At 42.0% G+C, this 26358-nt stretch overlaps 2 protein-coding genes across 5 annotated transcripts in view; one reads left to right on the forward strand and one right to left on the reverse strand.

Annotated features, from left to right (window-relative positions):
* CRLF3 (cytokine receptor like factor 3) overlaps positions 1-12526 on the reverse strand; it is a 36881-nt gene extending 24355 nt beyond the window's left edge. The window contains exon 1 of the mRNA XM_078068161.1: positions 12315-12526. Within this exon, the coding sequence (XP_077924287.1) occupies positions 12315-12431 (117 nt within the window). The 5' untranslated portion in view covers positions 12432-12526. The remainder of the gene's footprint in view (positions 1-12314) is intronic.
* A 9112-nt stretch (positions 12527-21638) lies between these two features.
* Positions 21639-26358, forward strand: part of ATAD5 (ATPase family AAA domain containing 5) — a 48805-nt gene continuing 44085 nt past the window's right edge. For all 4 annotated transcript variants that reach the window (XM_036116901.2, XM_078063350.1, XM_078063351.1 and 1 more), the window contains exon 1: positions 21639-22086. In XM_036116901.2, the coding sequence (XP_035972794.2) occupies positions 22021-22086 (66 nt within the window). In that variant the 5' untranslated portion in view covers positions 21639-22020. The remainder of the gene's footprint in view (positions 22087-26358) is intronic.

Genomic DNA, 26358 nt, shown 5'->3' on the forward strand with positions numbered 1-26358 from the left:
CACAAACTACGTCAATTTGGTCATGTTAATTAAGCACTCCACACCTCAATTTCCTTATTTGTCAAATGAACATAATGCTTACTTCATGGAGTTGCTGTTAATAGGATTAAATAATCTGTATTATACTTGGTAAAATAACTGGCACATTGTAGTTCCCAATAAAAAAATATTAGAAAGTATCATTATCTGCACAAAGTTATTCTTGGCAACAGTATGTTTCAGTACAAAAAAATTTAAATTAGGAGGGGATTAAAATTCATTTTACTGAAAAGTAGTAAATAAATGGTAAATCAGAAAGCCATAGTATAGGGGCGCCTGGGTGGCTCAGTTGTTCAGCGTCTGCCTTTGGCTCAGGTCATGATCCCAGGGTCCTGGGATCGAGTCCCGCATCGGTCTCCCTGCTCAGCAGGGAGCCTGCTTCTCCCTCTCCCACTCTCCCTGCTTGTGTTCCCTCTCTCGCTGTGTGTCTCTCTGTCAAATAAATAAATAAAATCTTAAAAAAAAAAAAAAAAAGAAAGCCATAGTATAGGGGCGCCTGGGTGGCTCAGTCAGTTGAGCGTCTGACTCTTGGTTTCAGATCGGGTCATGATCTCAGGGTTGTGAGATTGATCCCCATGTCACACGCTAAGTGTGGAGTCTCTCCTTCTCCCTCTCCCCCTACCCCTCCTCCCTCCACTCCTCCACGCTTCCCTCTAAAATAAATAAATAAATAATAAATAAAAGAAAGCCATGATACTAAAAAAAAAAAAAAATCACCTAATGGATAAGATGCCCTCATTATACTAAGAGAAAGCTAAGAATTTATTTAAAATTCAAAGAGGCTCATAGAAGGCAGAGAAGTGTTCATGAAAACACATCTCTGGGACAATACTTTAATTTTTGAGTCATGTTCCTCTTTGCAAATCTCAATGAAAGGTTTACAGAACCTCTCTTCCCAATAAAATGAAAATCCATACCCTAAAGAAATTAATTCAATTTCAGAACTTACAAATTCCCTCAAATCTCAACCATGGCTTGCCTGCAACAGTAATTCTGAAACTTGGTTTGCAGAAGAATCATGTAGGCTGCCTGATATAATTTAGATTGCAGGGCTCCATCCTAGACATACTGATCCAGAACCTTCAAGGAGGGCTGGAGTGTATGGATGGAGTTCTCAAGTTTCACAAGCACACCTGTGATTCTGCAGCCCACACTTTGAGAAATGCTGCCGTCAGGTCCACAGAGCTCAGATTAAGAGCTGCTGTTCTGGGAGATAGGACAGGGAAATCTTTACAGCTCACACTTATTTTGAAAACAAACCAGTTGTCTACACAGATACAACACTTTTTTTTTTTTAAAGATACAGACAACACACAATTCACTCTCACTTAACAGGAAAATTCTAAAAGCCAAATAGCTGAATCAAAGCAAACACATACTTTACTTTGCAGATATTATCATATTAGTTTCATAATGACATTATTACATTTACTACTCTAACCCTTTTGCTAACTTTATCTTTCCAAGAGTGTTTGAAGTCCAAGAAAATCCACAAAGCACAGGATTTCCACAGTTAATAGAGAAATTTAGAAAGTTTTCCATGTATTCTCTAATACTAAATTTAAAAAGCAGAATCCAGAGATGTTCACAACCATGTAAAAACAAAAGATGTCAATGCTCAAGGAGTACAAAAAAATACAGGGGGAAAAAAAAAGGAACAGTTTGATTGGCTGAAATGGATCATGGAAATAATTTTTTCTTTTGACAGTAATGTAACTTACAATAGTGTGTGTGCAGTAAATGGAGGAATTCCTTAAATCATAAAGAAACAGAGAGACCCAGGGCGTCTGGGTGGCTCAGTCATTGGGCATCTGCCTTTGGCTCAGGTCCTGATCCTGGGGTACTAGGATCGAGCCCCGCATTGGGCTCGGTGCTCCACGGGAAGCCTGCTTCTCCCTCTCCCACTCCCCCTGCTTGTGTTCCTTCTCTCGCTGTGTCTCTCTCTGTCAAATAAATAAATAAAATCTTTAAAAAAAAGAAAGAAAGAAACAGAGAGACCCTAATATAAGTTTAATTGTTAACTAGTCTCTGTACTATGGAGCTTCTATGAAATAAACCCAAACCAAAATTTAAAAAAGAAAAGGGAGGGGGCCCTACTCAAAACTTTCAGGTTCATTACTTACCTGTGGGGTCCTTAAGACTCAGGCCCTAACATACATAGCACCTGGCAAATAAATGTTGAATAAAAATGAAGTTAACCATGTACATGTTTAAGACCTTTTTAAAGAACCAGGGAGAGCATGCCTTATGATTTTTTTTTAAAGATTTTATTTATTTATTTGACAGAGACAGACACAGTGAGAGAGGGAACACAAGCAGAGGGAGTGGGAGAGGGAGAAGCAGGCTTCCCGCAGAGCAGGGAGCCCGATGCAGGGCTCCATCCCAGGACCCTGGGACCATTACCTGAGCTGAAGGCAGACACTTAACGACTGAGCCACCCAGGCGCCCCTACATGCTTTATGATTTTGATACATCACCTGGGATATTGTTAGAAATGCAGACTGTTAGGCCGCACCCAGAACTACTGAATCAGAATCTACATTTTAAACAAGATCCCCAGGTGAATCACGATAGACCTTACAGATACCAAAATAAATGAAGACATGTTGAAGCACCGTAATACAGTTCACACCCCCACCACCAAGAGGAAATTCTGCAGTTGAGAAGTATACCAATGAAGTCCTGTCTCACTCTTTAACGGATACGGCACACACAGGAAGCGCATTGGTTAGGTAAAGTCAATTTCCTCTTTAGAAAGAATTCAAAAGCTCCAACAGTTTCAGAGCTCAACTATGTTTTGTTTTTGTTTCAGAACCTCAGAGGAAAGAAAAAGAGGAAGTATGTGCACATAAAGCAGTGAGAGTACTGGGCAGGGGAGACTCCATTTCCAAATGTACCTCCAACACTTCCATTATAAACATAGTCCCTTTCGTTCATAGAATACCAACCATTGCTGTTTCATTTGCTTTGCTTGATGAAACTAAACCTCGGACTTCACTGCTGAGTGGTTTCTTCTTATTTGATGTGGTACCACGGTCCATGTGTGCCCTGTCAGCTCATTAACTTCACAATGACTCTGAGAGGTGGTCTCTACTGTCTACATTGAAGAGGGTGAAGCTTGAAGAAGTCAAATAACTTTCCCAAGGCTTCACAGTGCCAGAAACAGTCTGACTCCAAGGATCATGGCCTTTCCACTTTTCCCATTTTCAGGAGTTCCCAGGAAAACCTAGAAATTATGTACTGACTGCAAACACTTCCTGCTGTAACTTATGTTTCTTATCCTTGCATCAAGAATCATGTGGTAGACAACCACACAGCCCCAAATGCTATCTAGCCATTCTAGGGCAAAACAACTGCTACAGATAGTAACAAAGTAGATTTAAGTAGAATACAAATGATACACAACTCAAGGTCTTAAAGAGGAAACTGTCATATACACTGTTCATGCTGATTAATAATAATCAAACCAATTTTCCACTAAAGCCTCTACTGTAATGGACCATTAAAACTTACTTACTGGGGCACCCAAGTGGCACAGTCGGTTGAGTGTCTGACTCTTATTTAGGCTCAGGTCATGATCTCAGGGTCATGGGATCAAGTCCTGCATCAGGCTCCGCACTTTGTGCAGTCTGTTTGGGACTCTCTCTCCCTCTCCCTTGGCCCCTCCCCCTGAGCGCATGCATGCACGCACACTCGCTCGCACGCACGCACACTCTAATAAATAAATCTTTTAAAAAAACAAGTTACCTTTACTGCAGTTTAATCTAATCCCTAAGCAACTGTATTTTGAAGTTTTAACATGAGGATGAGCTCACAAAATGCCAAAAAGTCATCAAGTTTACACATCAATACTAAGGCTTGCAAAAGCCTAGTAAATATATACTTCATAGCCCTCCAAGACAACAGTGACTGACATATTTTCCTCCAGAGTTTAGCTACTAACAAAGTCATAAAACCTATGTAGAATTTGACTTAAAACATCTGTGGTCTTCAGTGGCAATATACAGTTGCTATATCAATATAATACAATAAATATAACAGTGTATTTTAGAAAATTAAGTAACCAGAATCTCCTCTAAAACATGCATTTTTATGACTTTATAGAAGAAAATAATCTTTATCCTTCAAGTTTATTTTATTTTTTTTTTTTTTAAAGATTTTATTTATTTATTTGAGAGAGAGAGAATGAGAGAGAGAGCACATGAGAGGGGGGAGGGTCAGAGGGAGAAGCAGACTCCCCGCCGAGCAGGGAGCCCGATGCGGGACTCGATCCAGGGGCTCCAGGATCATGACCTGAGCCGAAGGCAGTTGCTTAACCAACTGAGCCACCCAGGCGCCCCTCCTTCAAGTTTAAGAATTTATTTTCCCATTTGGTAATAGGAAACTAAAACAATTTCATTTTATTTTTACGATTTTATTTTTAAGTAATCTCTACACCCAACACCCAACATTTGGGGCTCAAACTCACAATCCTGAGATCAACAGTCATATGTTCCACCCACTGAGCCAGCCAGGCACCCCAAAACTATTTTAAAATTAGACACTGCCTTTAAACACTTAGCTAACAAGAATATAATAATCAAAAATAAAAGTCAAAGTAAACATATAAAATAGTCAACTGAAATTGAAAAAGCTAACCAAAATGTTTCTTCTCAGTTCATGTGACATATACTACATTAGCTACTTGTCTTCACACTGACACCAAGACATTAGTCACTAAAAATAATAGATAATGATGACGATGGCAATAATAACACAGCAACAGCTATCATCTACTGAACACCTACTGTGTGCCAGCTACTTACACCCATGGTCTCATTTAAATGCTACCACAACCCTATGAAGAAAGCATCTGTAGATGAGTAACATACTGGAGTCAGAGAGATAAACAAGCCCACATCAGAAAGCTAGTAAAGTGACAGAGAATTTGAATTGTATGACACCCTTATGGACTCATAAGTGCTGCCACATTTCCATCTTGCCTTTTTTTTTTTTTAATGCCTATTTGAAAACATTCAGAAAGAAAATCCTTATTATATGATTTGGCAGTCTGTTACGTTAGTGGCCCCCAGTGAACCACGAAGCACACATCCTAATACTCTATTATTGTGCAGTCCTCTCCCCGAGAAAACAGCGGGGCTGTGATGAGCACTTGCAGGCCTATGTGCATCGCTCAGAGTGGAATGGAGGCTGTGCCAGCTCCAGGTCTAGCAGCCTGGCAACCGCCGCTCTTGCACTTTTGAGGGTCCTGATCCACCATGTAAGACGTCTGGCTACCTTTCTGGAGAGTGGAAGGAGTAGACGAGTGGGAAGGGTGGGAGGAAGGGAAGAAGACTGGCATCCAGGTCCAGCCATGCCAGCATTCCAATGGAGTCCTGCAGCCACTAAGTCTCCAAACAGATAAGTGAATGTTCTTTCTTGAACATTCCAGCCTTGGCTGCCATCTGACTGCAATTATATGAGTGCTGCCAGGAAAATCAGAAGAACTGCCCAACCAAGCCCCAATCAATCCCCAGCAAAGTAAGCAAATAAGATTGCTTTTTAAGCCGTTACGCTTTGGTACAGTTTATTATGTAGCAACAAATAACCAAACCATATGATAAAACAAAAGTTTAATTCCTAATTATCTGCATTAATGAATAGGGTACATATAATCAAGACCATGGACAATCTAAAAAGAATGTCTGCAAAATTACCCCACAACATTCATAATGGCACTTATTCAATATTTATTGAGATCTAGTATGTGCCAGGAGCTGGGGATATAAAGATGAATAAAGCATGGGCCTGACCTCAAAAAAACTGTCATTCTGGTAAAGGAGCTAGTTGCATGCACACGTAACTACAATAAAATGTATTAAGTTCTTACATTAAGTGGGAGAGCCACAAACTGCCATCTGAGCTCAAAAAGGGCATTCTGCTGGGAAAGACATTTAAAGAATAAGTTACCATTTGGAGAAGTAGGGGAGGGGATGTCACCTTGAATAACAATATTTATTGGTATTACTATTATGGGTACTATTTATTCAGCACTTTGTATGTCCCAGGCATGGTGTTAAGCATTTTAAATATATTCCTCATCTTAATTCCCACATTGGCCAAGCAAAGCAGGTACTATCCTTATCCTCACTGTACAGATAAGGCAAGTGAGGATCAAAAAAAGATAAGTTTCTCAAGATCTCATGGCTAATAGGAGCAAATGCTAACAAAGTAAAATAACTGAAAACATAAGTGGTCTGTTTGGCTTTTTAGATCATAAATTAGCCACAGTATTTATCAGATGTATAGTGATAATAGTTTTTCTCCACCAAAATTTTTTTAAGATTTTATTTATTTTTATTAGAGAGAGCAAGAGAGAGAGAGAGGGAGAGAGAGAGGAGAGAGAGAGGAGGAGCAAGGGGGAAGGAGAGGGATAGAATCTCTATCAGACTCCGTGCTGAGCACAGAGCCCTACACGGGGCTGGATCTCACAGTCCTGAGATCATGACCTGAGCCGAAACCAAGAGTTGGAGGCTTAACCGACTGAGCCACCCAGGCGCCCCTTTCTCTATCAAAATCATACCTATACTACAAGTACATTGAAAAAAATATCTACACAGAGAAAACCTGGGCACCTCTGTGACATTCACACACTTTTTAACTAACATCACAGATTTTAACATTATTGATTCAGAATACATGTTTTAATTCTCATCTATATCCTTCTCTATTTCAAGTGAGTGTTGGACTCAATAAGCAGCTTTCAGAGTGCCATGTTTAAAGATGTTTGTGAAAAGACTTATTTGAGAAAAGATGACTGAAAACCCAATGTAAACATTGGTCTTCTGCACACAAATATGTGTTCAGCTTTTTCTCCCCACCCGTGGCTGTTGATTACTTAGTTTTGCTTCTAGAGCGTTGCTTCTAGTATTTCGGCATACCTAAGTCAATACATCTCAGCCTACCACCAACAAATGGTCCATAAGTTACTAAATGCTCCATATAATACTAACCAAAAGAAAAAAAATGGATACGAAGTTGCATATATAGCAGTCCCTTAATTTTGCAAAATAATATGTCTAGAAGGATACACCAAAATGTTAACAGTAGTTGTCAGTAAGTAGTAGAATTATAGGTTATTTTAAAATTATTTCATCTGTTCTTGGTTTTTCCCAGCTCTAGATTTAACCTTTCCTTAGGACACTATGATAAGTACTATTACAGTAACATCATTTTCAGACAGATTTTTGGACTGTTTTGAAAATGGGTAACAGAAGGGGAAGTGGGAGATAAAAGAAGCAATAATAGCGTTCTTTTCTTTGCTGAGCTACTAAGACTTCCTGCCTTGGTTTTCTGAAATAATTTTTTTTCCCCTGCTGACTTCTAGATCTGTCCCAGTCTTTAACTAGTACGCTATGTGTTTTCAAACCCCGTGGGAATAATGATCTATAGAAGACATGGTATTGTATATTAAGAATATCAAGACTGCTAGTTGAATCTTCAAAAAATTGTCTGAAATCAACTATTAAAAATTGAAAAAATACTATGAAGACAAAGGGTCATATTACAGATGTTAAGACATGCTAGAACAAGTGCTAGCTTATGTCAATTATTCACTTGTACATCACTGTATAATTATCTAACAAACCTATGATATTTCAAATGACATTTTGTTTTGTTTAAAGGAGGCTCTAAAAAAATAAATAAATAAAGGAGGCTCTATGCCCAACGCAGGGCTTAAACTCATGACCCCAACATTAAGATTGCAAGCTCTACCAACTGAGCCAGCCAGGTTTTAATCTTGAGGATAAACAACGGCAATTTATAACAACACACTTATGGTTAGATTAAACTACAGAAATCAGTAGAGAACTGACAAATTGGTAACGGTATACTCTAAGACAGTGTGCCTCAATTTTTAATGTGTATACGTATCACACCTGACAATCCTATTCAAGTGCAGATTATGATTTAGTAGGTCTGGCCTGATTCTTGCATTCTTCACAAGCTCTCAGGTGATGGATCACATTTGTGGTAGCAAGGATCAAAGGGACACCACTGGCCAGAGCTAGGCAGGCTCCTCACCAAATAGTATCTTAATTAGGTAACAGGATCTGTCCCTTTACTCTGAAAGAGCAGAGACTTGCTTGCTCTCATCAATGCCCTGAGACACACCGAATCACACTAAAAGGCACATGAAGGCCAACACGTTCATTTTCAAGCATGAATTATAACTGTATACAGACTAGAACATGGGTATTTCTCATTGTAGGCACCTCCAGTGCCTCAAACTAATCCCCCCTTTGATAATGTACAAAGATGGGGTTTCTGGACCTGCAAAGCTTAAGGATTAGGCCCCAGACAATGGCAATATCATCCAGGCAGTATCACTCTGTGAGGCGCACCTGACTGGCCAGCTGACATCACCATGTGACATCTCGATCAGCCATCTCTACTTAAAACGAGCAGGAAAGCCAACCCTGTACAAATAAACAAGTAATGAAAACACAATGGAAGTGAAATCTAAAAATGAGGACACAAGAATTTAGGTTTTTCCTATTTGTTTTGTTTTTAAGAGCAATACTCCAATGACCCACCAACAAGGGAAGAGTAAATCCATGAGAGCACTAGTCTATTTCCCTCACCATGGTATTTCTAAGACCTAGAAGCATCTCTGACCCACCCAATAAATATTTACTGGGTGAATGAATAAATGAGTATTTAAGGAGAGTGGGTGTTAATTTCTTTGGTATTTACATCTTAGTACCAAGGATTCCAGGGAACTAGAGAGAGCTATTCTTAATTATTTCAACAACATTTAGGCCAGGCTGGCTGTAAACATGATCTGATTTCCTGAAGACAATGAACATATCTCTCTAGCCTTTAACTTATTTAAACAGTAAGAGTTAGAGATTACCCGTGCATTCCTGCACAGCACTTCCTTTTCTGTAAAGACAGAGGGTAGGGCCTAAACTTAACCACAAGAAGAGAAACTGCCACATGATGGCAGTTGTTTTTGACAGAATAACAAAGTATTTTTACTCTTCTCCCTTCTAGATTTTCATAGGCATGGTTTCTTAACATGAGACAAATTTCGTGAGAGACTTTTAAAGCGTAAGAAACAAAAGCAAAGACCAAAAGGATGCCAAGTGCTTGAAAGAGTTAAACAGTTTCCATACAACCCAGCAATTCCTAAGTATATCCTAAAAGAACTGACAACATATCCACATAAAAACTTGTAAATGAATGTTCACAGCAACATTATTTATAAGAGCCAAAAAATGAAAGTAATCCAAGTGTCTATCAATTGATGAATGTATAAATTAAATGTGGTATATCCATGCAACAAATATTACTCAGCCATAAAAAGAACTTAAGTACTGATACATGCTACCACATGGATGAACCTTGAAAACATGCTAAGTCGAAGAAGCCAGTCACAAGGGACCACATATTGTATGATTCTATTTATACAAAATGTCCAGAATAGGCAAATCCAAATAGAGAAAGTAGTTTAGTGGTTGTCGGTATGGGATTTCTTTTTGGGGTGATGAAAATGTTCTGGAATTAGGTAGTAGTGATGGTTGCACAACTTTGTGAATATACTGAAAAATGGGGCACCTGGGTGGCTCAGTCGTTAAGCGTCTGCCTTCGGCTCAGGTGATGATCCCAGGGTTCTGGGATCGAGCCCCGCATCGGGCTCCCTGCTCAGTGGGAAGCCTGCTTCTCCCTCTCCCCCTCCCACTTCTGTGTCCCCTCTCTCACTGTGTCTCTCTCTGTCAAATAAATAAATAAAATCTTAAAAAAAAAAAAGAATATACTAAAAAATGCTGAATTGCACATTTTAAGGCATGAATTTTATGGTATGTAAATTATATATCAATAAAAAAATCATATGCCAAAAGGAAATAAAATCAGCGAGTAAAAAATATACACAAAGGGGAGCATCTCTCCTCTCCACTCATCCTTCCCCCATGCAAAATCTTTGACTAAAAAGCCAAATAGTAGTTATTCTGAAAATGACTGGAACCCTAAAAATATCCTAACCACCAAACAAAAGCAGCTGCTTATTTTGATAACATTCTTGTAACATGGACCTTCCTTAGAATCCAAGCTGACAGAGGACTTATTCTACAAACCCAAATGTATAAAATCCACTAGAATTAGCTTTGAGGAGAGACGCCTTGTAACTGGCACAAAACACAATCCAGTTCACAAAAGAGAACTACACTATTAGTCTAATCAGAAGGCAATGTCATCAGGGACCTAACTGTGATGGATGTTCTCTTGGCGTTTTCTGTCTCAAGCCTGAGACAATGGGCCTCAAAAGCAAAACAAAAACCCATACTGAACTACACTAACTTATAGGAAAGTATGTCCTGTATTTACATTATTGGATATAAAATTTAAAATACAGGTCTAGAAACTGAATTCTAAGCCATTCAGAATGCAATCATACTAAATTTGTTAAGTGAATTCAAAATTAACACAAGAAATTAGTAAGTACTACTCTCAGGTGCTAAACTCATTCATTTAGTGTCAACTTTATTGTTTCTTAGTTGCAGATGCAGTTAAATAAACATGCTCATATGGAAGATATCTTAACTGGCTGAAACATTAATCATATAATAAGAGATAGTTTAATCTCTTACGAAACAATGTCCTAGATTTAGAACCTCTATTTCAAAACAGCAGAAGGAATAATGCAGAGGTTTTCAAATGGAAATCAAGATGAATGCACTGGAAGGCCATGAAAAGCATTCATCAAACTGGATAACCATATCTAGATTTTGCTCCCAGTTTTGCTACTAGACTACAGAATAATGCCTGGCCTACAGGAGCTCTACAAGGTTTTCAAAATATAGAAAACCCAGAGCATGCCAAGTATTCTTTTTTTTTTTAAAGATGTTATTTATTTATTTATTAAAGAAAGAGAGAGAGAGAGAAACAGCATGAGAGGGGAGAGGGTCAGAGGGAGAAGCAGGCTCCCCGCTGAGCTGGGAGCCCCATGTGGGACTCAATCCCAGGACTCCGGGATCATGACCTGAGCCGAAGGCAGTCGCTTAACCAACTGAGCCACCCAGGCGCCCGCCAAGTATTCTTAATGATGAAAATATCCAAAGGTACTGTTTTCACAGCACTATTCTACCAGTTGTACATTTTCAGATTCTGTGCTGCATGGGAGTTACTAGAATGACAATATAGATTACTATCAAGTGTGCGTGCTTGGCTGGCTCAGTTGGAAGAGCATGCAACTCTTGATCTCGGTGTCATGAGTTCCAACCCTACACTGGGTACAGAGATTACATAAAAATAAAATTAAAAAAAAAAAAAAAAAGATTAAGTGTGATATAGAAAAATCCCACTCACTCAAATGATTCCACTCAGATGAAACCAAACTCACTCAAAAAGCATTTATGAAGATCCTGTGTTAATAACTGCTTGAGGATTATCTGTCCCATTACACACTGGCAGTGGGTTATATCTTTTTTCTGTATATGTTCCAGGGTGTTCCTATATCTCTGATAACCATGTCCCCATAGAACAGATAATGCTGTCATTTGAAAGTATAGTTAGCTTTTCCTTTCAGCACTCCTTTCTTTAAATCTTTTTCCATTTCCTCACACTTTTGTATCCTATCCCTCAAGTATTTCAATTTCCTTCTTTTGCCCTTCCAACACAACTCCACCTTAAAAATTCTAAACCATCTAGAATAGGGTTATGTTAAATGGTTTTTTTTAATGCATTCAAGATTATATGAGATATTAAATACTACTCTCAGGCATTAATCCCATTTATTTAGTGTTAACTCTATTGCTTCTCAATTACCCTGTCTCTGTCTCTTTAGTCCTCCCCTTCCAATATCCCATTCAGGCTCTCTAAAATCAGTCTCCATCCCCAAGGCAGGTTTTCCCAAAGAATCTCCACCTCCCCCAACTCTCCCCAGTCCTCAGTGCCCTCTGTGACGACGCCCTCGGTTTTTGCTCTGCTCGCTCGCTCGCTCTCCCCAACCTCCACCCCAACACCCATCACCGCCCCACACAGTTTAGGGAACGCCCCCTCACACTCTCCCTCGATCCCCCAAACTTGTCTCTTCGCCTTAAGACCCCTCCACCCCCACTCCCCCCAGCCAGCACCCACCTCCTTAGTTCCCAGACCCTGCTGGGTCTCCCTGCACCTTCAGAGCCTCCTCCCTTCTTCCGCCCCTCGCAGCCCTCGGAGCCCTCCACCCACCCGCCGGGCACCCCGCGCCCTCCCTGGGGCCCTCAGCGCCCCTGCGGGCGCGGCCCTCCGACCTGCCTCCGCGCCTCCCGCAGCCCCTGCAGCCTCTGGCCCAGCTCCCGCCGGTAGCTCTGCGCCGCCTCCACGTTCTCCCGGGCCTCCTGCAGCAGCAGCTCGGGCTCCAGCTCCATCGCCCCCTCGTCCGGCCGTACGGCCGGCGGCTGCGGGCGCGGTTTCCCCACAGTCCCGGGCGCCGGTGAGCGGCCCGGCTCGACCACGCGCAGGCGGAAGCACCGCCCCGGCCCGCCCCACGCCGCCTTGATTGACAGCCGCACCAGCTCCCGGTACGACCCGCCTCCGGATCCCAGCGCTGCCCGCCCCCACGTCCACGCGGCCGTGCCCCGGTTTCCGCGCAGCGCCGGATCTCAGTGCTTCTTCCAGAGACGCGTGGGGTCGGGGAAAGATTAGTAACTACACCTTGCGGAGTGCTTCCCCCATCTTGCTCATTCGGGCCTCACTACCAGCCTCCCTTGCGGCTCCATTTCACGGAGGAGGAAACGGGCAGAGAGGGGAATCAACTTTCTCAAGCCGTCGGTATTTCAACCCAGATGGCTCTTAAATCGTCACTGTCCCACCTCCCTAGCAAAGGAGAGCCCCCGCTGCGGCAGGCGTTTCAAAAGGTTACTGTGAAGCAGGCACCACGCTCAGAGGGTCAGACGAGAGCACACCACTCGGAAGCTCGCAGTCTAATGAGGGAGCCAGGACGATGACCTGCGGTAGGTACAGCAATCTAGGCAGAAGTCCAAGATGGGTGTTAGCAAGCTTTCTCGGTAAGGGGCAAGCAGTAAAACTTGGGAGCTTGGTGGGCCATCAAGTCTCAGTTGCAACGTCGGAGGTAAATGGGCGTGACCGTGTGCAAATAAAACCTTATGTTTACAGATTTGAACTTCACATAATTTTCACCTGTTACAAAATATCCTTTGCATCCTTTTAAAGCTATTTAAAAATAAAAAATCTGGGTGCCTGGGTGGCCCAGTCAGTTAAGCGGCTGACTCTTGATTTTGCTCAGGTCAAGATCTCAAGGTGGTGAGATCCAGGCCGGTGTCCGCCTTGGGCTGAGCGTGGAGCCTGCTTAAGATTTTCTCTCTCCCTCTTCCTCTACCCCTTCCCTCCTCTGCGCGCGCTCTCTCTCTCTCTCTCTCCCTCTCTAAAAGAAATAAATAAATGAAAATAAAAATCGTTCTTCCCTGAAGGGCCATTCAGAAATAGGTGGTGAGTCTGGGGCTCCTGGGTGGCTTAGTCGGCTAAGCAAGCGCCAGATTCTTGATTTCAGCTCAGGTAATGATCATTAGATGGAGCCCTGCAAGGGGCGCTCAGTGGGATTCCGTTTGAGATTCCCTCTCTCACTTCCTCTGTCCCTCCCGCCACTTGTGCTGTCCCTCTTGCTCTCTCTCTAATAAATAAAATCTTAAAAAAAAAAAAAAAATAAGTGGTGGGTCAGATTTGGCTTGGGTGGTAGTTTCCTGACCCCTGGCCAAGGATATTAGAGCTGAAAGTAGCCTCCACCAGGAAACAGAGGGAACATGTTTTGCTAAAGGTTACACAACCAGTCTGTAATAAAAGCTAGATTGCAGTTTTCCTGGGCCGGAATAAAGCTATCTTGACCACCCTGTTTTGTGCTAAGTAAATGACACTTGGACCTGGAGAAATTTAGAAAAGGGAAGCCCTACTGGAGAAAATGGGAAATTAGCTTTATCTTGAAGGTAAGGTAGCTGGGCACTTAGTAAATACTCAACAAATACCTCTAGAATAAATCTAGGTATTAGCTAAACAAAAGGGCTGTGGAAATGCACCCTAGGTAGGACAAAACTAAGGAAAGGGATAGGTCTTGGAAGTAGGAATGTAAGTGGTTCTTTAAGAAAGAACCACTCGGAGAGGTGGAACTGAATAATATTCTGAGAGATGAAGTTGAGAAAGAATAAGGGCCATGGAGTTCAGGTTAAGAAGTTTTGACTTTAATGAATAGACACTAAAGGTTTTTGCAAGTGCAGTGACATTTGCAAAGCAATGTTTTAGGAAGATAAATGATAGGCATGACACTTTGGTGTGTCTAAAGATAAAGTAGGGAAACGGGTGCCTGGGTGGCTCAGTCGGTTAAGCATCCGACTCTTGGTTTCCACTCAGGTCATGATCTCAGGTCTTGAGATCAAGCCCCACATGGGCTCCATGCCCAGCACGGAGTCTGCTTGTCCCTCCCCCTCTGCTGCTCCCCCTACCCACACACACACTCTCTCTCTCAAATAAATAAATAAAATCTTAAAAATAAAGTAGGGGTTGGCAATAGTAAGTTCTCAATATTTATTGAGATAATGAAAATACATAGGATAGCTGGATGGAGTGGTAAATAGGGAACGACCATGGGCATTAGTCCAGCTATGATATGATAGAGGCTTGAATTAGGATGTTGACCTTTACAGAGGTTTTGACAGTAAAGCAGAGGAAAAGATAGTCAAATGGTCCAAGGAAATAGGAGGGTTTAGGCACAGATTGAGTCAGTAAAAAAATGATTTACTAAATGTTCTTTTTTTTTTTTAAGATTTTATTTATTTATTTATTTGAGAGAGAATGAGAGAGAGAGAGCACATGAGAGGGGAGAGGGTCAGAGGGAGAAGCAGACTCCCCGCGCTGAGCAGGGAGCCCGGACGTGGAACTTGATCCTGGGGCTCCAGAATCATGACCTGAGTCGAAGGCAGTCCTTTAACCAACTGAGCCACCCAGGCGCCCCTGGATTTACTAAATGTTCTTTTTTTTTTTTTTTTAAGATTTTATTTATTTATTTGACAGAGAGAGCACAAGCAGGGGGAGTGACAAGCAGAGGCAGAGGGAGAAGCAGGCTCCCCACAGAGCAGGGGGAGCCCGATGTGGGACTCGATCCCAGGACCCCGGGATCATGACCTGAGCCAAAGGCAGTCGCTTAACCAACCGAGCCACCCAGGCGCCCATGGATTTACTAAATGTTCTTGAACACAGTATGTTCTCTTGCTTTCTAAAGCTAATTGAATAGAATTGGATCCCACCCCGGAAGACTTTACTATGTGAAACTTCAAAAAAAAGAGAGAAAGAAAAATTGGGGGCGCCTGGCTGGCTCAGTCAGAGGAGCCCGTGATACTTGATCTCAGGGTCATGAGTTGGAGCCCCATGTTGGGTGTAGAGATTACTTAAACAAACAAACAAACAAACTGAGGTGCCTGAGTGGCTCAGTTGGTTAAGCCTCCCGCTCCTGATTTTGTCTCAGGTCATGATCTCAGGGTCCTGGGATTGAGCCCCACATCAGGCTCCTTGCTCAGTGGGTAATCTTGAGGATTCTCTTCCTTTGTCCCTTCCTCTCCAACTGCCCCTCCCCACTCAGGCTTGCACTCTCTCTAAAAATAAATAAATCTTTTTAAAAATAAATATACTTTAGGGGCGCCTGGGTGGTTCAGTCATTAAGCATCTGCCTTCGGCTCAGGTCATGATTCCAGGGTCCTGGGATTGAGCCCCGCATCGGGCTCCCTGCTCTGGGGGAAGCCTACCTTTCCCTCTCCCACTCCCCCAGCTTGTGTTCCCTCTCTCACTGTGTCTCTCTCTGTCAAATAAATAAATAAAATCTTTAAAAAATAATAAACAAATAAATAAACTTAGAAAAAACAAAAATTAAAAGGAAAACATCCATAAGACCAAGACACTAATTTTGGTCTCATTCAACTTTATTTCCTTGACCTGATGGGAGGCAGGAAATAATGTATTTAATATAGCCACATTATACAGAAAAATAATACAAAGAAAACTGAAGAAGATCTTGTGAAACCGCCCCTCCCAGGCTTAAAATTTGGGAATGTTTTATTTTCAACTTTAGAGCAAAGTAAATACTCTGGTCAGTAACCGGAGGATTGATCTAGAGGTGGCAATGATAGAAGCCAGCAGGCAGAGTTTTACACATTTTTATCTCCTTCGCATCACACTGGTCTAGAATTGACTTTTCAAGTTTACCCAGAGATGAGCAGATTCAGGGTCAGACTCCTCGTGCTAATAAGACAAGAAACAAATAAAGCAACTTGCTAAGTTATTTATTTACAATAAGGATATAATTGCTCCGAAGATTACAACAGCTGGAAAATCAGGTCATAACCAGAGAGTTGTTTGGCAAACATGGATTCAGTCCAGAATACTTTGGTTATCTGGTCAGCCAAGGCTTCCTCTCCCCTCTCTCCAGCCTCTTCTCAGAAAGCTCCTAACTATATTGGGCACATACTGACAATTTTTTTTCTTTAGTTTCTTCACTCCCCTGTTTGTACACTTAAAGCTATTAACACATTCTTTAGAATCAACTGGCTATAACTAAGTCTTAGTACCTCATTTTGGAATAGGGACTCATACAAAGAAATACTACTGCCCAATCAAAAATAATTAAGAGATAATTCTAATATACATTTTTAAAAGATTTTATTTTTCAGAGACAGCGAGCACAAACAGGGGGAAGGGCAGGCAGAGGGAGAAGCAGGCTCCCCACTGAGCAGGGAGCCCAGTGCAGGACTCCATCCCAAGACCCTGGAATCATGACCTGAGCCAAAGGCAGATGCTTAACCGACTTAGCCACCCAGGCACCCCAATTAAGAGATAATTCTTTTTTTTTTTTTTTTAAAGATTTTATTTATTTATTTGACACAGAGAGACACAGCGAGAGAGGGAACACAAGCAGGGGGAGTGGGAGAGGGAGAAGCAGGCTTCCTACCAAGCAGGGAGCCTGATGCGGGGCTCGATCCCAGGATGCTGGGATGACCTGAGCTGAAGGCAGACACTTAACGACTGAGCCACCCAGGCACCCCAACTAAGAGATAATTTTAATCTTGACTGTAACTTGTAACATTTTAATTAATGCCGTATATTTTTAATTTTGAGAACTCAAATTTACAGAAATCTCAGACGTCAACAGAAAAATCGCAAATAAAATGCAAAAATTTTTTTCCCTCAATAAACCATTTGACAGTAAGTTGCCAGATTCCTTTAGTACATTCTTCTATGAACACACAATGTACCATCAAAAACAGGAATTTAGGGGCGCCTGGGTGGCTCAGTCTTAAGTGTTGGGCTTTGGCTCAGGTCATGATCCCAGGGTCCTGGAATCAAGTCCTGCATCAGGCTCCCTCCTCCACAGGGAGTCTGCTTCTCCCTCTGCACCCCCCCCCCCCCGCTTGTGCTCTTGTGCTCTCTCTCGCTCTCTCTCTCAAATAAATAAATAAATCTTAAAAAAAAAAAAGCCAGCTCATCTGATCATACCTATAGTAGGGATAGCACCCCACTAATGAGTTACCCATGCTGAAAACCTTCAATTAGCTTTAACAATTTTTAAAAACAGCTTTACTGAGTGTAACTGATTTGTAATAAACTGCCAAGTATACAGTTTGATGAACTTTTTCCTAAGTAGATACCTGTGGAACCATCACCAAGATAAACATTTCCCTCACTTCCCAGAGTTTCCGTATAATCCATCCCTCCTTCAACCCCTGAATTCAAGTAAGGACTGATCTGCTTTCTGTCTTTAGAGATTCATTTGCATTTTCTCTAATTTTAAATAAATTTAATCATACAATGTGTACTCTTTTTTTCATCTGGCTTATTTTACTCGGTATAAGGATTTTGAGATTCATCCATGTTTCATTTCTTTTTTATTGCTGAGTAGTATTCCATAATATGGATGTATCACAATGTGTCTATTCATTTGCCTTCTGATGGGCTGTTCCCAGTTTTTTACTATTACAAATAAAGCTGCTATGAACATTTGTGTACAGGTATACAATTCTTTATAATATAACTATACTGGGAAGGTGGGAAGAGAGAAAGCGTGGAGGGTGGTGTTATAAGAGAATGAAGTCCTTAACCAACATAAAAGGACATTAATGAATACTGTTTAAAATTGTTAAATCAAGAAATAGGTGTATAAGCATATTGCTCTACTTAAAAATAAGGAGATAGGCGCCTGGGTGGCTCAGTTGATTAAGCAGCTGGCTCTTGATTTCAGCTCTGGTCATGATGTCAGGGTCCTGGGATCAAGCCCCACATCAGGCTCCACTCTCAGCGTGGAGTCTGCTCCAGTTTCTCTCTCTTTCATCCTGCCTCTCCCCCTGCTTATGCGTGAGCACTCTCTTTCTCAAATAAATAAATAAATAAAAATCCTTTAGGGGTGCCTGGGTGGCTCAGTTGTTAAGCATCTGCCTTCGGCTCAGGTCATGATCCCAGGGTCCTGGGATTGAGCCCCGCATCGGGCTCCCTGCTCAGCGGGAAGCCTGCTTCTCCCTCTCCTGCTCCCCCTGCTTGTGTTCCCTCTCTAGCTGTCTCTCTCTCTGTGTCAAATAAATAAATAAAATCTTAAAAAAAAAAATCCTTTAAAAAAATAAGGAGATATTTATAGTGCTAGAAGAGTTTTGAAAGTGGCTGCCTCTGGGAAATTATACTAGGGTATGACATAGAAATCAGCTCTTTTTTGGGGCACCTGACTGGCTCAGTCAGTAGATCAAGTGACTCTTTTTTAAAAATTTATTTATTTGAGAGAGAGAGAGAGGTACAAGCAGGGGGAGTGGCAGGCAGAGAGAGAGAGAGGGAGAAGCAGGCTCCCTGCTGAGGAAGGAGCCCGATTTGGGGCTCGATCCCAGGACCCTGGAATCATGACCTGAGCCGAAGGCAGACGCTTAACCAACTGAGCCACCCAGGTGTCCCAAGATGGTGTAACTCTTGACCTCAGGGTGGTGAGTTCAAGCCCTACACTGAGCATAGAGCCTACTTAATTTTTTTTTTTTAATTTTTTTTGAAAATTTATTTGTCAGAGAGAGAGCACAAGCAGGGGGAGTGGCAGGCAGAGGGAGAAGCAGGTCCCTGCTGAGCAAGGAGCCCGATTCGGGGCTTGATCCCAGGATTCTGGGATCATAACCCTAGCCGAAGGCAGATGCTTAACCAACTGAGCCACCCAGGCATCCCAAGCCTACTTAAAAAGAAAAAAAAGAAATAAGCTCTTTTTTTTTTTTTTTTAAGATTTATTGATTTATTTTAGGGAGAGAGAGAGCGAGCAAGCACGAACAGGGGGAAGGGCAGAGGAAGAAAGAGAGGGTGAGAATCGCAAGCAGACTCCCCACTGAGTGTGGAGCTTGACGTGGGGCTCAATCTCACAACCCTAAGATCATGACCTGAGCTGAGATCATGTCGGATGCTTCACTGACTGAGCCACCCAGGTGCTCCAGCTCTTTTCTGATAGTAAGTTTTGTAATGCTCTTTGACATTTATTAACCAAATACAGGCATTACTTTGATAAATATAAAAGTTAATAACTTTTGAAAAGGGGTGGGGCACCTGGGTGGCTCAGTCAGTTAAGCCTTGATTTCGTCTCAGATCATGATCTCAGAGTCCTGGGATTGAGACCCGTGGTGGGCTCCGCACTCAGTATGGAGTCTGCTTATCCCTCTCCCTCTGCTCCTCCCCCCAACCCCCTTTTTTTTTTAAAGCAATCAATCAATCAATCAATCATTAAAAGTAGGGGTTAGCCAGATGGGGAAGATAATAAAAAACCCCATGGACACATCATAAATGCTAAATTGCTATACAAATATGAGAGCTCATTTAATTTAAAACTTATAAATGCCATGAACTCCTAAAGAAGAGTTGTGTAAAACACTAACTACATATTTAAAAATAAACTCAGTGCAAATGCTTAACAAACCAGTGCAGTTTAAATGCTTAGTAATTTTTTTAAAAAGATTTTATTCATTTATTTGACAGAGAGAAACACAGCGAGAGGGAACACAAGCAGGGGAAGTGGCAGAGGGAGAAGCAGGCTTCCCGCCGAGCAGGGAGCCCGATGTGGGGCTCGATCCCAGAACCCTGGGATCACGACCCGAGCCGAATAAAAAGCACTAGAGATATATACCCTGATAACCCAGCAATTCCACTTCTAGGTGTGTCTTCTGGAGAAACATTACACATGTTCAAGGAGATATAGAAAAGTGTGTCCACCTATTCACTGAAACAGAAAATTGGAGACAACATGAAGGAAATGAATAAATAAAATGTGCCTAGTTGGATGGAATGCTGAGGAATGAAAGGGAGTGAATCAGATCTATGTGTATCATGGATAGCTCTTGAAAACAATAATGAATGAAAAAAGCAGGAGGCTGAGTGATATTTACAGTGTTACCTTTTCTATAATTAAAAACAACACTAAAGATTTTTCTATGGATACATACATGTATCCATATAAAAGTATAAATGTTTGCAGTGCTACCCACGAAATAGGAAATAATGGCCACTATTGGGGCCAAGAGGAAGACACTGAGTTTGGGGGTCGAAGTCAAGGGGACTTTCAGTTTTCTCTGTAATTTTCTCTTTTATTTCTCTGCCTTGTCCTCTTCCTCATCCGTCTCCTTGGGCAATGTTCTTAGTCTACCGTGAGTAATAATAATAATAATAATAATAATAATAATAAAACAGAACAACGAAACAATATATAGAAGACTGAAGGTAGTGCAGTCTCCCTGAAAAACCTTATCCGGGCTAATAATTTTAAAAGAAAAAATAATTACCTCCAGTTTCATCGGAGAAATTTGTACCCTTTATGCTGTCAAAACAACAGCAATACCATCTTTATGGTATAAAGATGGACACAATTACGTCAATAGTCAAAAGAGTATGCATAACCCGACGTAACAAGGTGGCTTCCCTTATTATTTGACGTATCCTTTTACTTGCCCTACTTTGCACTTAATACCATGCAGTCAAAACTATGCACTCAAAGTAAACATACTCTATATGTCACTGCAACTGATGTAAAAAAAAAAAAAGGCAAAGCTAAACCAATCCACGAAAACAATGTAAATGACGTATGAGATTATCATCACTACAAACCAGCAAAATACTGGTACCCTGCGACAGCTGAGCACTCCAACCAGCTGCCCGCGAGGACGAAGTCCATGGGAAGAAACTCCTCTTTAGCTCAATTAAGGGTTAAAAATCGCAATCTCGGATCCCGAAAGAGTGTATTTCGAGGTAGGACGCTTGCCAAAATAACATTCCGTCTGGGAGAAATGTAATCAATTACTTCCTTTCCTGCATTTTTCAAATTTCCAGTTTTGAAAAAGGGTTAGCCTGGGGCATCAAAAATCTAGGGTTTTAATTCTGCGACCAACGGGCTTCAGTCATATTCTTATCCGTGAAACTGGGCGTGAGAAGTTCGAATCTCCAAGATTCCCGCTAGTTTGAAATCCCACGGTGAGACCAATCCCGCCTCCTGCAGTTTCGCCCGAGAAGTATTTTGACCCTCTCTGTTTACCGTCCGCGCAGCCTCCCGAAGCAATCGTAAGCTCCGCCCCCTGCGCTCCGGACGGCGCGAAAACCCAATTGACAAGAACTCTCTCCGAAGCCCGCGGGTCCGATCTGCGTTGGGCCTGCTTTCCTAGCCGGGGTCACAGTCCCCGGCGCTCAGCCTGGGGCGCCCGCGTCGAGAGCACCCCGCGCTCGCCGGCCGCGTCCCAGAGTCCTCGCTGCCCGCGCTTTCTTACCGCCTCTTCCCGCGTCCGACTCGGCTGAGCTGGGCCCAGCCTCCGCGACCGTTCCGTCCCGGTGGGCGCGGGGGAGTCGGAGACGGACCCCGCGGCCGGGCTGCTCCCTCGGCGGGAGCCGGCCGCCTCCATGGCCTCCAGGCTGGCGGGGCTCGGCCGCATAACGCCCTAGGAGCCGGCATTCCGGGAAGCTGGGAGCATGGTGGGGGTCCTGGCCATGGCGGCGGCAGCTGCTCCCCCTCCGGTGAAGGACTACGAGATTGAGGTGAGCTAGTGTATCTCTGTCTGTACGAGGTGGGTAAAAGGTAATTCCGACTTTGGCTCTAGGAAGGGAAAGGAGAGACCTGCTGAGGCCCCGCAGTTGACATTGTGTGCAACAATTGCTGGAATGTGTCGCTTCCTAAAGTCGTGATAGGTATTAACAAACATTGAGATTGTGAGATGTTTGCGGGCCAGGAAAGTCAGGATTGAAAAGATACCTCGACCAGTTCCCAGATACTGAAATGTTGGTGGAACCTGATGTTTTGGACTTGTGGAGTGTCACAGAGGATCCCAGGATCAAGTGTGGGTTCATAGTAAGGAATCAGAATTTTAGCTTGAAAAGACTCTTTAAGTTCAACTAGTCTGTCCACCTACCTGTTCTAGGACTACCGCTTAGATTGTCACTACAGGAGTCAAACAAAGTAATTTTATTTAAAAAGCCAGTTTCTCGGGGCGCCTAGGTGGCTCAGTCGTTAAGCGTCTGCCTTCGGCTCAGGTCATGATCCCAGGGTCCTGGGATCGAGCCCCACATCAGGCTCCCTCCTCGGCGGGAAGCCTGCTCCTCTCTCTCCCAGTCCCCCTGCTTGTGTTCCTGCTCTCGCTGTCTCTCTCTCTCTGTCAAATAAATAAATAAAATCTTAAAAAAAAAAAAAATCAGTTTCTCATGGCTCTAGAGCTTAAGATACTGCAGTTAGTATCTATGGAATGCTGCTATTATGTATTCACCAAGTTTCAGTGAAATGCACTGAGCAGTCGTTACAAAGATACTTTAATGCCATGAACCTAATGGAGTAGCATCTCAAAGTGATGGTTGCTGTATTTTTACACCTTTTCATCTCAAGCTAGCATTCTAACTGAAATACACATACTCGTGTCCTTGAAGTGAGCTAAAATGTACCTTCACTTATTTAACTAGGACTCTTTCTTATTTTTTAGAATTGAATAACTTTTGTCTACTTGCTAATAGTTGTTATGCTGGTATTTGCTAAATCAAGGCAGTTGCTCAGCTTTCTTGGGTGTGAAGAAGGACTTTTGGTACTTGAATTAGACAGTTCTTGATTTTTGTTATGGTCAGTTTATCAAGCTTTACCTTAGAGTTTCTGCTTTTGGTGCCCTGCTTACCTTATTTCATAGTAATGATACTTTCCTTTTAGTATTGCAAGGGTAAGGGCCTTGTATACATTATTTTGCTTAATATCAACCCTGTGCTGAGGTATCATTATCTGTATCCATACGGATGACGGAAGAAGGTAAAAAAATAAAGTGGGGTGCCTGGGTGGCTCAGTCTGTTAGGTGTCTGTCCTCAGCTCAGGTCATGAAAACCCAATTAACAAGAACTCTCTCCGAAGCCCGCGGGTCCGAAATCTCTACACTCAACTTGGTCCTGGGATAGAGCCCCACATCGGGCTCCCTGCTCAGCGGAGAGCTTGCTTCTCCCTCTCCCTCTGCCTGCTGCTCCTCCTGCTTATACTTTCTCTTTCCGTCAAATAAATAAATAAAATCTTTAAAAAGAAAAGAAAAAGTAAATTAGAAAGTTAAAAGTGGGCACCTGGGTGGCTCAGTTGGTTAAGCGTCCAACTCTTGATCTCAGCTCAGGTCTTGATATCAGGGTTGTGAGTTTAAGCCCTGCATTGGGCTCTGCACTGTGGAGCCTACTTTAAAAAAATTTTTTTTTAAAGTTAAAAGTAATGTGCTTAGGGTCCCATACTAGTAGATGTCAGAGCCAGCACTTGAACTTAGATCTGCCTGACTCCAGAGCCGGTAGTATCATGCTTTTGATACCATCTCAGGGTAATGATAATACTAACAGCTCATTAGCATTTTCTTCTAATGCTTTTACCATTTCATTTTAACATATAAAATTTTAATCTGTAATTTATTTTGCCTCATATTTATCCAACTGGTTAGAAATTTATCCCAATACCATTTATTAATTATTTATTGGCTCACTAACTTGAATGCTACTGTTCTCATATACCAAGTTCTTAAATATTTACTTATTTCTTTTTCTGGTTTTCTAATCCATTCCATTACGTTGGCTACCTTATTCATGTATCAGTACTATGCCTTTTTTTTTTTTTTTTTTTAAGTAATCTCTGCACCCAGTGTGGGGCTCAAACTCACAACCCCAAGATCAAGAGTCGCAAGCTCCACTGACTGAGCCAGCCAGGTGCCCCCAGTACTTTGTTTTTTTGTCTTTTTTAATATATTTTATATATATTTTAATATTTTATTGTCATGTTAATCACCATACATTACATCATTAGTTTTAGATGTAGTGTTCCATGATTCATTGTTTGTGCATAACACCCAGTGCTCCATGCAGAACATGCCCTCTTTAATACCCATCACCAGGCTAACCCATCCTCCCACCCCCCTCCCCTCTAGAACCCTCAGTTTGTGTCTCAGAGTCCATCGTCTCTCATGGTTCGTCTCCCCCTCCGATTTACCCCCTCATTCTTCCCCTCCTGCTGTCTTCTTTTTTTCCCCCAGTACTTTGTGTTTAATGATGATGGCTTTGTGATCCTTTCAATTTTCTATAAGTATATTTCCCCCATTCATTACTTATCTTTTTTTCTTTTTTTTTTTTTTGAGATTTTTAAGTAATCTCTACACTCAACTTGGGGCTGGAACCCACAACCCTGAGATCAAGAGTCGCATGCTTTACTGACTGAGCCAACCAGACACCCCTCATTACTTATCTTTTTCTAAAAATTTCCTTGTCATTCTGGAAAGTTTATTTTAACAAATGAACCGAGGGAAGTTAAAATGAAAGAAAAGACTGATGGAGCTTTTTGTAGCTAATAATTTTTTTCTATTATGTAAGTTACTAATTTATGACCAACAGAAATACAACTTTATAGTATTATATATATTTATAGTCAACTTGATATGTGAGGGTAATAACATAGAGGCAGGCAGTAACTTTTAATAACAAAACACTGGAAAGTTTTGTTTTTTTTAATTTGTGGTAAGTGTCCTTCACCATAATTTTTACTTGATTAGTAAATTTGAGGATCGGGGCGCCTGGGTGGCTCAGTCGTTAAGCGTCTGCCTTCGGCTCAGGTCATGATTCCAGGTCCTGGGATCAAGCCCCGCATCGAGCTCCCTGCTCGGCGGGAAGCCTGCTTCTCCCTCTCCCACTCCCCCTGCTTGTGTTCCCTCTCTCGCTGTGTCTGTCAAATAAATAAATAAAAAAATATTTAAAAAAAAAAAAATTTGAGGATCATACGTTTGTTCACTGTGTGTCTGTTTCTTAGAAATAGAACAATTTTTTTTTAAGATTTATTTGTTTATTTTAGAGAGAAGGAGAGAGTTCAGGAGGGGGAAGGACTGAAGGAGAAGGAGAGAGAGAATCTCTTTGCTTTTTTATTTTTTATTTTTTATTTATTTTTTTTTTTTTAAATTTTATTTATTTATTTGACAGAGAGAGACACAGCGAGAGAGGGAACACAAGCAGGGGGAGTGGGAGAGGGAGAAGCAGGCTTCCCGCTGAGCAGGGAGCCCGATGCGGGACTCGATCCCAGGACCCTGGGATCATGACCTGAGCCGAAGGCAGACGCTTAACGACTGAGCCACCCAGGCGTCCCCTCTTTGCTTTTTTAAAAAGGCAAAAAAAGCACAGAGCCCAGTGACCAGGGGCTTGATCCCATGACCCTGAAATCATGACCTGAGCTGAAATCAAGAGATGGATGCTTAACTGACTGAGCCACCCCCAAGAATAATTTGTTTTTAACTAAAAAAGGAAAAAGGGAATGGAATTAATATTTGTAGAGTCCCCACCATGCATTTGACTTCACATATTTTTATGCAATGTGTTTGTTACAAATTTTGTGGGGTGGGTGGTACTATTCAATGGTTATAGAGTAAACAGAGGACAACAGAAATGAACACGATTTGTACATAAGTATAGTGGCCTTGGAACTTTTTATTTAAGTATATATAAAGTAAAATACACAAATTATAAGTGTATGGCCTGATGTGATGTTGAGATTTGAATGTAGATTTAATTTTAAAGCTCTTTCTTCAGGGCGCCTGGGTGGCCTAGTCTGTTAAGTGTCTGCCTTCGGCTCAGATCATGATCCCAGGGTCCTGGGATGGAGCCCCTTGTCGGGCTTCTTGCTCAGCGGGGAGCCTGTTTCTCTCTCTGCCTGCCGTTCCTCCTGCTTGTGCTCTCTCTCTCTGACAAATTTTTTAAAAAAGCAAAAAAAGCTCTTTTTTCTAATATATCAGGTTCATTACCTAAGGGAGCCTTCCTTTTTTTATCCAGTTAGGT

The sequence above is a fragment of the Halichoerus grypus genome, chromosome 2, assembly GCF_964656455.1.
Source record: "Halichoerus grypus chromosome 2, mHalGry1.hap1.1, whole genome shotgun sequence".
Classification (NCBI taxonomy): domain Eukaryota; kingdom Metazoa; phylum Chordata; class Mammalia; order Carnivora; family Phocidae; genus Halichoerus; species Halichoerus grypus.